This window comes from Dermacentor albipictus, chromosome 7 (genome assembly GCF_038994185.2).
Source record: "Dermacentor albipictus isolate Rhodes 1998 colony chromosome 7, USDA_Dalb.pri_finalv2, whole genome shotgun sequence".
NCBI classification, from domain to species: domain Eukaryota; kingdom Metazoa; phylum Arthropoda; class Arachnida; order Ixodida; family Ixodidae; genus Dermacentor; species Dermacentor albipictus.
This window is the reverse complement of record NC_091827.1, coordinates 3,027,814-3,040,153: the sequence shown is the minus strand read 5'-3', so window position 1 is coordinate 3,040,153 and position 12,340 is coordinate 3,027,814. Positions and strand designations below refer to the sequence as shown.

General features: G+C 48.9%; 2 protein-coding genes across 6 annotated transcripts in view; one reads left to right on the top strand and one right to left on the bottom strand.

Annotated features, from left to right (window-relative positions):
- GEFmeso (Guanine nucleotide exchange factor in mesoderm) overlaps positions 1-12,340 on the bottom strand; it is a 380,310-nt gene that overhangs the window by 268,540 nt on the left and 99,430 nt on the right. Inside the window, exon 1 of one of the 2 annotated variants that reach the window (XM_070521521.1) lies at positions 4,735-4,872. The exons of the other annotated variant lie outside the window; for it this stretch is intronic. The gene's annotated coding sequence lies outside the window, so the exon portion shown is untranslated. Of the gene's footprint in view, positions 1-4,734; positions 4,873-12,340 lie in introns of those variants that run through there. 2 annotated transcript variants of the gene reach the window in all.
- Positions 1-12,340, top strand: part of LOC139047660 (uncharacterized) — a 35,608-nt gene that overhangs the window by 5,181 nt on the left and 18,087 nt on the right. For 2 of the 4 annotated variants that reach the window (XM_070521533.1, XM_070521535.1), the window contains exons 2-5: positions 827-924; positions 4,811-4,915; positions 9,257-9,307; positions 9,372-9,437. In XM_070521533.1, the coding sequence (XP_070377634.1) occupies positions 827-924; positions 4,811-4,915; positions 9,257-9,307; positions 9,372-9,437 (320 nt within the window). Of the gene's footprint in view, positions 1-826; positions 925-4,810; positions 4,916-9,256; positions 9,308-9,371; positions 9,438-10,045; positions 10,224-12,340 lie in introns of those variants that run through there. The other 2 variants (XM_070521534.1, XM_070521536.1) reach the window with 2 other exon arrangements.

Genomic DNA, 12,340 nt, shown 5'->3' with positions numbered 1-12,340 from the left:
AGTTATCATCACATTCAACCATAGAGCAGAAGGCTAGGCGTGCTGCCAGGCAAACCAATCCGGCTTCACCAAACAGCCTCTCTCTATAACCACAAGTTTGTCGAGTCAACATTTTGGATCTTTAGTTGTCATAGCAAGTTATACTTATTGCTTGGAGTCGTATATGTTGCCAGGGGTCGCGGCTTTTTCCTCACCGTCCTGCATTGCTAAGTGGGAAATAAAGATGAATTTATTCAAGTGCTTAGGCCTTCGCGCCATCCCTTAATAAATACATTTTGTCACCATCATCATTCAAGTGCTTGTACTAGTTCTTGATGGCTGTCATCTAAATACTCCTGTGTGTTATATATGTTTCTGAAATTTGCGCTCACCTGGTGTTTTACTTGTCAAGTGCTTCTGCATGTCTGGGCAGTTATTTAGAAAAATTAACCCACTTCAGTCTCTGGTTATTTTGCTGTGCATTATAATCCTCACTTGTCTATAAATAATTAACTAGCGGGGAGAAGATGCTCTTCGCATCTCACGTCGTCAGGACAAGATAACACGAGAACTTCCAGCCTCTCTTTCAGTTTTGCATCTTCGTTTGGCCTACCAAGGCTCCGCTCAAGGTAAGACTGACGTCATCGGGTGTTCCAGGAGTGTAATTTACCAACCGAGCTAAACGTTTCCCTTCAGTGCCCCTTAAAAGATCACTGGCTGACTAATTTCTGTGATTACAATACAGACAGAAATAGGTGTGCGAAACAGAGGGAGCAACCCGTGGTCATATATATTGCGTTTTCGCATGCCTACTTATAGAGGACATACTGCATATGGCTTCCCGCAGGACCGCAGCATAAAGAAAGATGCGAAGAGTTCGAGAATCACTGGGTCAACAGGACAGGAGGCGGGAAGGACAAGCCCAGTCCGAACGACGACCACAAGGTGAGCGGATATCGCCGAGTGGAAGAGAGAGAAAGCGAATTGAGTATTCTGGTGCTTGTGCGAAAGAGTGGTTCAACTCGTTAGAGGGCCCCTGATTAAGACAATACGACTATTTGTTCGCTCCGAGACCCTCTTTCTTTTGTTCGCCCGCTCCCCAATTTTGTTCCCCATTCGTTTTAAGTGAAACTGCGTTTTACTGTGAACAGAATTCATGGAATTATCTGACGAGTTTCTAAAGTAACCAAATATATGGGCCGGCCACGAAGGCAGTACGGTCTCAAAATATGGGCCATTCTCGTGAGAGATCTGAGCCCCTGGGCGTGCGCCGTTCTTCAACGGCGCCAACTCGGCTATGCGCGAGAGAGGAACCCGGCTACCGCATGACGTCACGCATGACGCGCATCGGCTGTTCGCATGCGTCGATAGTCATCGTAGATGAGTTCTGCGCGGTTTTTTTCATCTAGACTGCACTAATGAAATGCATTTCCGGACTTAAATGGACACAATTACCTAGAAGGAACCACTAACGCACCGATGCTGAAAGCTATTTTAGTTATCGCGCTTTATAATGTGTCTACATTTCATAATGTTAGGGGACGCTCGACTTTCTCGTATTCATTGAGATTTTTCCCGCATGACTCGCGTCTCCTGGAATCTGTTTCTCCGCATTGCGATGCGGCGAAGGGCCACAACGGCAGATGGCGCTCGTGTTTCAGGCCACGTGCAGGAAAAACATTGATTCACAGTGGAGGAAAAGAACTAGGAAGCTTATCAGCAAGTATGCGACCTGTAGGGTGGGCAACACAGCAACTAAGAACGCCAAGTGGAAAGTCAGAGAGGCTGATATAATCTCATGGGTGGCGGCAATGGAGAAGAAACCTGTCATGAGTAACTATACTTAAGAGGAAAAAACGAAATTAGGAAAGAAATAATTTATGATAACTCAAAGGGAAACTCGTTACTTTTCGAAGCGAGATCGGGATGCCTTAGAACACGCACCTATGAGGCGAGATATAAGAAGGAAGAAGCATGTGCTTGCTCGGTAAAGCTAGGAAAACGATGGAGCATGTTTTATTAGAATGTGAACACGTCTACCCAGCGGTCGATTTAGACACCACTGGCCTCCTTGAAGCCCTTGGGTTCAGCGAGAGCAGCGAAAAAGTAAACATGCCCGCAATAGGGATTAGTAAGAGGCAATTGGAGGATTGGTGTAAGAAAAGTAGGGAAACGACAAAAAAACAGACGTACAAAAGCACAGTTCGCAATAGGGGATCATAAAATTTGGTTGTGGGAGTTCCTGAGTGAGTGAAGTAACCTTATTTCGGTCCAGAGAAGACGCAGGGGAGACCCCGCGCCACCCGGCTAGTCCCACGTAGGGACCGCCAAGCCGAGCTTGACGGCCCGATCGCGGGCACTCTGGACGGCCAGGGTTTGGTCGTTGAGTTCGGGGCTGCCCAAGAGCGCAGCCCACCTATCCTCGCTGAACGAGGAGCCGATGGCTTCACACTCCCATAACACATGGTTCAATGTTGCCCTTAGTCCAGAGGCAGAGTAGTCCGCAATGGGATATCTTTCAGGGTATATGGCATGAAGAACTGCGAGGTTAGGGTGCGCACGGGCTTGTAGAAGTAGAAGGGTAACCGCCCGCGCCCTGCATAAGGCGGGGTGCGGGAGGGGGAATACCCGTCTTGACAGATAGTAGTGTGCGGTGATTTCATTAAACGTAAGCAAGGGTTCCCCGCGGGGCAGGGGGACTGCTGAGGCGGCGCGGTCAGTGAGTCCTCGCGCGACCTCGTGTGCGCCCTTGTTAGGGTTAGAGGGAGAACCATCAATCGACCTCAAGTGAGCGGGAAACCAAATAAGAGAATGCGGAGAGATACTTTTGGCGCTTTGGAGACTGCGGAGGGCCTGGGGGGAGACCATACCGGTTTGGTAGGCCTTAATGGCTGCCTTGGAATCACTATATATTGCCTCTCTGCGACCATCGAGCACAGCCAGGGCGATTACAACCTGTCAGGCTACCACGGGCCTCGAAGTGCGTACCGTAGCGCAGCAAGTGAGCCTTGAATTGGAGTCTACGATGGAGACGGCGAATGCCTCTTGTTGGACATATGCCGCCGCATCCACGAAGCTTGCCTCAATGTGGTTATTGAGGACATGCTCGAGTAGAGCTGTACCCCTGGCCCGACGTCTGCCGACGTTGTTTGCGGGGTGCATATTGCGGGGAAGGGGCACGATGTGCAGGTGAGACCTGATGTCGCTGGGAATCCGCACGGCGTCGGGGCACTGGTCGACAGGATTGAGGACCATCTCGCCGAGTAACTTGCGGCCCGTCGGGGTACCGGATAGCCTGAGCAGCTGTGAGTGCTCTTGTGCCTCGATAATTTCTTCGAGCCTGTTGTGGACACCGAGCTTCAACAGGTTTTCGGTGTGGGTGCTTGCAGGTAAGCCGAGGGCGAGCTTAAAGACCTTTCTGATGAGTGAATTCAGCTTGTTCCTCTCTGCAACATGCCAATTATGCATGGCCGCCGAGTATGAAAAGTGGCAGAGAACAAAAGCTTGTATTATGCGGATGAGGTTGTCTTCCTTGATTCCCCGGTGCCTTTTGGCGATCCTCCGAATGAAGCCGAGAGCACTCTCCGTCTTGGCGGTGATCTTTCTGATTGCGGTTCCATTGGCACTGTAAGACTCGATATACATCGCCAATATTCGGAGCGAGTTCACTCTGGGCACCGGAGACCCGTCACCAGTGAAAAGCCGTATTTCGCTTTCGGACGCCGGTTTCCAATCACGATGGCCGCCGCCTCTGGGTCTTTTCTTGTAGAGAAGTAGCTCAGATTTCGATGGAGAACATCTTAGTCCAGTGGGGCGGAGGAAGCGCTCGGTCGCATCGATTGCGCTCTGCATGGCGGCTTCAACTTGGCCGTCGCTCCCGCCGACGCACCAGATGGTGATGTCATCTGCGTAGATGGTATGGCTGATTCCTTGAATCTTCGTGAGCTCTTTAGAAAGCCCGATCATTGCGATGTTAAATAATGTTGGCGAGATGACTGAGCCCTGAGGCGTGCCGCGTGAACCGAGGGTGATCTCTTGCGAAAGGTATCCTTCGATCTTGAGCTTGGCAGTTCTCTGGCTAAGGAAGGATCGGACGAAGTCGTAGGCCCTCTTCCCGAGCCAGAGGCCGGCAATAGAGTGGAGAATGAACTCGTGTGAGATATTGTCCAACGCCTTCTGCAGGTCTAATCCAAGGATGACTTTGGTATCACCCGTGCTCTGGTCGATGATGTGATGCTTTATCAGCTTCGTGGCGTCCTGTGTCGAGAGGCCGGCTCTGAAACCAATCATATTGTGGGTATACATGTCACTTTTTAAATATTAAAAAGCGGTACGCTTTTTAATGTTGTCAGACAATGGCCGCTTGCCTCTAGAGCTTCTTTTTCGAAGCAGTGATGCGAGTTTTTGCACTGTGATGGTTGGGCACGGGCGCAATAACGTTTTGTTTGGCTGAACGACTTACATGGCTATACTCGCGGACCACTTCCTGTGGCAATGAAGGGGGCAAAGCTCGCACAAGCGAGAGAGCTTCTGAAAAAAGTCCCACATTTTGATCGGTTTAAGCTGGGGAAGAGAAAACATAAACACCATATTTAAAACAGCTACATATATGACAAGACACGCCACCACCTTGTTTTGCGGCTTTTCCCTTCCGGTCAAACGTGAAGAAGTCACACGTCGAAGGTGCGTCAATTCATGTGTCTCTTTCGAGAAAGCGCTGCTGGCACAAGAACACAAGTGCTTGCCGTGGCTTACCCTTCGTTGCCACAGAGAGCATACGCAGTGCCGTTAGTGTTGGTCCATCGTGACGGCTGCACATTTCTTTGCACAGGGTTTGGACGGCATGTCCAAGAAGGACATCGTGGCGTCACTGGGCTGCTTCGCACTGTACACTTTCTCCCAGCAGATGGCTGACCCGTGCGTGGACGCAAACCTCGTGAGTTTGACTGCAGCACCGGCGAGCTAGTTGAAAGCTGCATAGTTTTCATTCGACATAAGCTGCATAAAGGAAAGAGATTAGGCTACACAAAGCAGTGAGAAAAGTGAGGAACAAAACTTCGCACTGACATAGGCTCAAAAGAAATTGGTGTTTGTCAAGTTGGTAAGGAAATCTTAAAAAATTAAATGAGCGCAAATAGGCACACTAGCAACCACGCACACGCAGACACACGCTCCACACATGGCGCTGTGTTGGGGGGACGTACCTATAGCGTGTCTGCATGTGTTGGTGTATGTCTGCGTATGTGAGTGTGCGCATGCGTTGTTGCGAGTGTGCCTCTACTTGCGCTTATTTAATCATCCACGACACATAGGCTCAGTGATGCAGAGCAAAGCAGCTGGCTGTTAAGAAACAGCCCAGGCGAACCACTTCGCTCTTCCATAGTATCCACACTTAAAACGACACACAACGATATGTCCTGGTCCCATCGGACCCGCTGCAGTCATGCACATACACCATGTTCAGTTCTCGGTCCTCCAGATGCAGCTTCAGATAGCAGCAGCGTACGACAAAAACGGCTCTCCTGCGTTTCAGCTGTCAGTAATGAAAGAGTCGACAAAGATCTTCCTGAATTTTTAAAATCTGTGTAGACCATACTTTTTGTGACATGAAACATATTTAACATCGGTGGCGGAGGGGGCGTGTGCATGGCTTGCTAAACTGCATGTAACGAAAATATGTCATACCATTATTGATTACATCATTGCAGCCATAGTAGCCACGTGTCTAACCTTAGTATTGTTGTGCGAAGGAAAGAAGCCATTACAGATCGTGCATGTGTCTCGCGTGCGAAGTTAGCGTCTCGCTACGCATTGCGCAATTGGAGCTAAATTTAGCTTGTCGCTCGGCCTTCCTCTCAGCATTTAGCGTCTCGCTACGCATTGCGCAATTGGAGCTAAATTTAGCTTGTCGCTCGGCCTTCCTCTCAGCATTTAGCGTCTTGCTACGCATTGCGCAATTGGAGCTAAATTTAGCTTGTCGCTCGGCCTTCCTCTGAGCAGTTAGCGTCTCGCTACGCATTGCGCAATTGGAGCTAAATTTAGCTTGTCGCTCGGCCTTCCTCTGAGCAGTTAGCGTCTCGCTACGCATTGCGCAATTGGAGCTAAATTTAGCTTGTCGCTCGGCCTTCCTCTCAGCATTTAGCGTCTCGCTACGCATTGCGCAATTGGAGCTAAATTTAGCTTGTCGCTCGGCCTTCCTCTGAGCAGTTAGCGTCTCGCTACGCATTGCGCAATTGGAGCTAAATTTAGCTTGTCGCTCGGCCTTCCTCTGAGCAGTTAGCGTCTCGCTACGCATTGCGCAATTGGAGCTAAATTTAGCTTGTCGCTCGGCCTTCCTCTCAGCATTTAGCGTCTCGCTACGCATTGCGCAATTGGAGCTAAATTTAGCTTGTCGCTCGGCCTTCCTCTGAGCAGTTAGCGTCTCGCTACGCATTGCGCAATTGGAGCTAAATTTAGCTTGTCGCTCGGCCTTCCTCTGAGCAGTTAGCGTCTCGCTACGCATTGCGCAAGTGGAGCTAAATTTAGCTTGTCGCTCGGCCTTCCTCTGAGCAGTTAGCGTCTCGCTACGCATTGCGCAATTGGAGCTAAATTTAGCTTGTCGCTCGGCCTTCCTCTCAGCATTTAGCGTCTCGCTACGCATTGCGCAATTGGAGCTAAATTTAGCTTGTCGCTCGGCCTTCCTCTGAGCAGTTAGCGTCTCGGTACGCATTGCGCAATTGGAGCTAAATTTAGCTTGTCGCTCGGCCTTCCTCTGAGCAGTTAGCGTCTCGCTACGCATTGCGCAATTGGAGCTAAATTTAGCTTGTCGCTCGGCCTTCCTCTGAGCAGTTAGCGTCTCGCTACGCATTGCGCAATTGGAGCTAAATTTAGCTTGTCGCTCGGCCTTCCTCTGAGCAGTTAGCGTCTCGCTACGCATTGCGCAATTGGAGCTAAATTTAGCTTGTCGCTCGGCCTTCCTCTCAGCATTTAGCGTCTCGCTACGCATTGCGCAATTGGAGCTAAATTTAGCTTGTCGCTCGGCCTTCCTCTGAGCAGTTAGCGTCTCGCTACGCATTGCGCAATTGGAGCTAAATTTAGCTTGTCGCTCGGCCTTCCTCTGAGCAGTTAGCGTCTCGCTACGCATTGCGCAATTGGAGCTAAATTTAGCTTGTCGCTCGGCCTTCCTCTGAGCAGTTAGCGTCTCGCTACGCATTGCGCAATTGGAGCTAAATTTAGCTTGTCGCTCGGCCTTCCTCTGAGCAGTTAGCGTCTCGCTACGCATTGCGCAATTGGAGCTAAATTTAGCTTGTCGCTCGGCCTTCCTCTGAGCAGTTAGCGTCTCGCTACGCATTGCGCAATTGGAGCTAAATTTAGCTTGTCGCTCGGCCTTCCTCTGAGCAGTTAGCGTCTCGCTACGCATTGCGCAATTGGAGCTAAATTTAGCTTGTCGCTCGGCCTTCCTCTGAGCAGTTAGCGTCTCGCTACGCATTGCGCAATTGGAGCTAAATTTAGCTTGTCGCTCGGCCTTCCTCTGAGCAGTTAGCGTCTCGCTACGCATGGCGCAATTGGAGCTAAATTTAGCTTGTCGCTCGGCCTTCCTCTGAGCTTGGTACAACGTTTGTCCATCCGGGCAGGAGCGGTCGCGTTGAGAGATCTCATTCAGCCACATTATAGTATAATCCACCAAATTTAAACCTGCATTCATGAGTAATATAAGGCCTACGAGTGTGCGATTGTAAGCATGAAATTCTTTTAGCTCCCGTTGTCACCGACCTTCAAGAGACCTTGAGCCAAAAGCCAGAACCGTTATCCGGGCGTTCAAGACGAGAACGAGGTGAGAACGAAACGAGAACATCCGGGCATCGTTGCGAGAACAAAAGGAAGTCATCCGGGCAACCCGTCAAAACTTAAGAAAATGCTGTCTCCAGATCGTCGCTATTGGAAATGACAAATAAAGCTTCAGCGCACTAGTACTTACAGCTTGAGTGATATCGTTAACAAACATTAGGAAGAACTCGGAAGCAAAGTTTTTTGTAACTTGTTTGAGAAATAACTAGCGTATGTATGCGGTCTTTCCTAGTTGCCCGGATGTTTTCGTTTGAGTGCCCGGATAACGGCTTTGGCTTTTGGCTCAAGGTCACTTGAAGATCGCCGACAACGGGAGCTAAAATCATTTCATGTTTAAAATCGCTTGAAGGTGGCGGCACTACAGGCAGCAAAAACTACGAAAGCGGTCGACGGTTAAATCAACACTTCTGTGCTCGCCGCAGTAGCTTTGCGGCTATGGCATAGCCAGAGGTCATGGATTTGATGCCGACCGCGGCAGCCGCATTTCGACGGGGGCGAAATAGAAAACGCACGTGCACTTATGTTTTGGGAGACGTCAAAGAACTTCACGGTATCAAAATTAATCCGAAGTCCGCCACTGCGGCGTGCCTCAAAATAAGATTGTGGTTCTGGCACGTACAGCCCCATACAGTTACAAACACAGTTATTTTCCCACAACAGTTAAAACTGGAACCCTCAGGAGATTTTCGCAGGTGAGAATTTTGCCACAACACTAGAAAATTATATCTTTGGTGCTTAGTGTTCAAATGTATTGTACTCTTATCGTTGTTGTTTCACAGACATACTGTTGCTTTTAGCGTATTGATGAGTGTTTAAAGCAACGAATTCATGTTTTCTTGTTCTTGCTGTTACGATTTACTTGATTTTTCTTTTGCCCCTCCAGTTTGGACCAAAATGTTGGTCCGCAAAATAAATAAATAAAATAAATAAATAATCCAATTCAAGTTTAATACTCGTGCACCGTGCTATGTGCCATGTGAGGCAATGACAATGTTCAACCTTCTCAAATGTTATAAAACATGGCGCACAACAACGCCTCAAGCAAACACGTCTCCCTGTGTGTCCTGTGTACTACGCAGACAAACAGCAGTGGTGTGCGCAAAGTATAACGTTTAACATGAACTCACCACTCCCGTGTTAAACTAAACGCTGAAGCAATTAAACGTTCGCCGTTAACATCACCGCTAATCATAGTCAATCAAACCAACCAGCACAGAAAGCTTCGCTTACATCGATTCCCACAATTCGTGGGATCTGCACAATCTTTTTCTCAGTATTTGCTCTTCTAAGTTTTCTGCTGCTGGGTGTGCTGCGTTTAAAGTTATATCCTCTTTACTCAAGTACATACGCACCCGAAAAGACGTGTGCTCAGGGTAAGCTTTCAAAGGCTCACCTTACGTTCACTTCTTTTAGCACTGTACGGTGTTGATCTCAACCATATATGTTTCAGCTGACCGAGCTGCTCTTGTGCCAGTACGACTACACGGAAGACAAGGATCTCGTGAGTTCACTTCTAGGGCTCAACGATCCGAGCGCACACTAACTCGAGCGCTGTTCCTCCCCAGCTGCTGCGAGAGTTCAACAACGTCAAGTCCCGCGAGGACATCGTCAAGATGATGGAAGATCTTAAGGTAGGTGAGAAGTAGCCACAAATGTCCCCAACGCATTTCAATGAACCGTCAAATTGTGCGGCTTAGCGAAACTGCTCAGTGGACGCCGCTTGTTCGATCACTTGGGTTTTTTCAGAAAGACCAAAGTCTATGGCTAGATGTGAAGAGTAGCCTTCTGTAATAACGTAGCGAAAACAGAGATTTTGTGTCATTGCGCGCGCGAGCGCATGACGCGCCACCTACTGTGAATTATCATACCTCTCGTGTGACGTAATCACTGGCTGATTCATAGGGAGCGGTATGGAAGAAGAAAAACTCATTACGTCACGCAGCCAACCTTGGTGAGCGAGCAACCGGTCAAATAAAGAACAGATACGTTATTGTTAATAGTGTGATCACAACTTTTTCGTGGGCAGTGGTGGCAAGCAGTACGTGACTAGCGCCTCCGCCCTTGAGCTCCCGCAGGGGTCAGCGGAAACGCGTATCCCAGCCTCATCTTGGGGAATACGCTTCATCTGTGCAGTTCATTTGGCGCCGTAATTTCGGTAGTTAATCTCGACGCTTGGCAACCCTTCTACAATTATTACGAGCCCCGCGATGCTTCTCTGTGTTGGCTTTCCCCGCGCTAGGCGGCACCGAGCCTCTACGCAGTGCTTTGGCGCCACGCCGCTGATGACGCTGACGAGGCAGCGGCGACTGCGTGGGCGCAAGTGCTTGACAGCTGCAGTGAGGACGTGGCGTGATTCTCGTTGCCTTCCAGAACTGCATGGGAACAACGCCGGATCCGGTGCTGCACGAGCGGAACGGGTTCGTAAACAATCTCTTCGCTCCATTCCGTCCCTCGCTTACTGCTCTGGCTTGCAAGCATTCCCATCCCCCGAGGTTGTCATCATTTCTAATGGAATATAAATTTCAGTAGATAAATAATTCGGCGTGCGTCCATTTACGGACACCTACACTCACGAGTACTGTTCTGTATATTGAACGGTCTGTTTGTTTTTTTTTTCTTTTCTTTCGTTCATTGAAGAATAGCCGTATAGACGCAATTTGGCGGAAGGGCAGTAAAGTTGTTGCACGGCCAGCTTTAAAACGATCGAACCATTGCTTAACCGAGGATCGTCAGAAGCAGCGCCAAATATAAAGCATATACGTGTGCACACAAGCACTGTGTCCCCGTGAGTCGCTTTATTTGTGTATATGTTTTACTTCGCGCAGCTATATAGCCTAATGTTGCAAAACCAACTGGCCCAATCCTTCACCTTATTAACCAAGAACACGGCTAGTCGCACATTCACGTGAAGTCGCGTCTGCTTAAAGCGCTGGAAACGTCCTCGCATTCCGCAACTCTTCTCCTCAAGAAAAAAAAACGCCGTGGTTTCTCAGTGTTAGGCTACTGAGCACAAGGTCGCGGGATCGAATCCCGGCCACGGCGGCCGCATTTCGATGGGGGCGAAATGCGGAAACACCCGTGTACTTAGATTTAGGTGCACGTTAAAGAACCCCAGATGGTCGAAATTTCCGGAGTCCTCCACTACGCCGCGCCTCATAATCAGAAAGTGGTTTTGGCACGTAAAACCCCATAATTTTTTTTTCTCAAGAAAAAAAGCGCAGGAATAGTTTTACAATTATTATATGACTGCTGACACGTTCAGGCGAGCAGATAGATGGAAAGCAAAAAGTCGTTGCAATAAAAACTCTGCAGCACAAGATTTCTAGCTCGCCATGATTGATCACAGAGTCGCAAGACTTACTACTTCACCAGCGCTGCTGTTTCCCGATTGTGGATCCACGCTTGCACGCCTGCGCTATGCTACTCCCGTTAATTCGCCCCGTGCTGGACCGCAGGCTTTGATCGAATTATCTGGAAGGTTCGGTTAACTAACGGCAGCAATATGAATGTTTTCAAATCTTTTTTTTACTGACTAATGTAGTGCGTAATTTAAGCATGCTCTCGACGCGGCGACTCAACAGAGAAGCGCAATATGTTCGGAGCTGCTTCAGCCGTCAACCAAGCCAGAACGAATGGCTTCATGGGCGGAAGGAGCAACGGCCACCAAAAGATAAAAATCCATTCAAATAAAACAGCTTCACGCCTAGGGAAGCAGTCTGCGGAATTTGTGTTTTCAAGCTCTTAGTAATCGCTGTGCGCTTAAGAGGGAACAAGGTGTGGGTCGAACTACCCAAAGCGCTGAAGCTTGGGCTAGTTGGTGGTAACGGAACTTGGAAATCACAACAAGCGCAAAACAGTAACACAGATGATACGTTGCTATTTTTTCGTCATTAAACCTTCAATTGATGTCTAGCACCCGTTCTCTAGATGTGACTCTTCGTCGTGTTGGCATTCCTTAGCGCTTGTTAGGATATAATCAAAGCGGCATGCTTCCCAGTTTGAATTGAACGACTTCTTGTTATGTATTGTTTTTCATCGGGCCTTTTCAATGCGTTCTAATTAAGCAAAAACCAAATTACCCGAGGCCGAATTAACGGGAGTTGACTGCATTGTGTTTTTCTTGAGGTAGCAAATTACACTTAGTGTTTGCACTGGTTCGTGTGAAGCGTCTTGTCTGGAGCATGTTCGCTGTCATCTGTCTCATCACTAAACAACATAGTGGTCGCAGATGTGGGCTCCGCAATTTGAAAAGCGATAGCCGGAAGCGCCACAGAGACGAGTCGCAGCAAACCAGAGGGTTCATCAAGGAGGGCGTTGCCAGCACAAGTTCGTCAACGAGAGCATGAGACAAGAGCACGTCAGCGGCACAAGAGAGACTCAAAGTGAACGTACATGCAAATAAGCCACGTGCACACTTGCATTTCACGCGACAGGCTTAAAGGCCCCGCGTCCCAGAATATATTGTCACGTGCCTTTCGGGCTTTGCATCTGTGCCGGTGGCGTTCGAATGATGGATGTTAACGCGTGTGAGCAC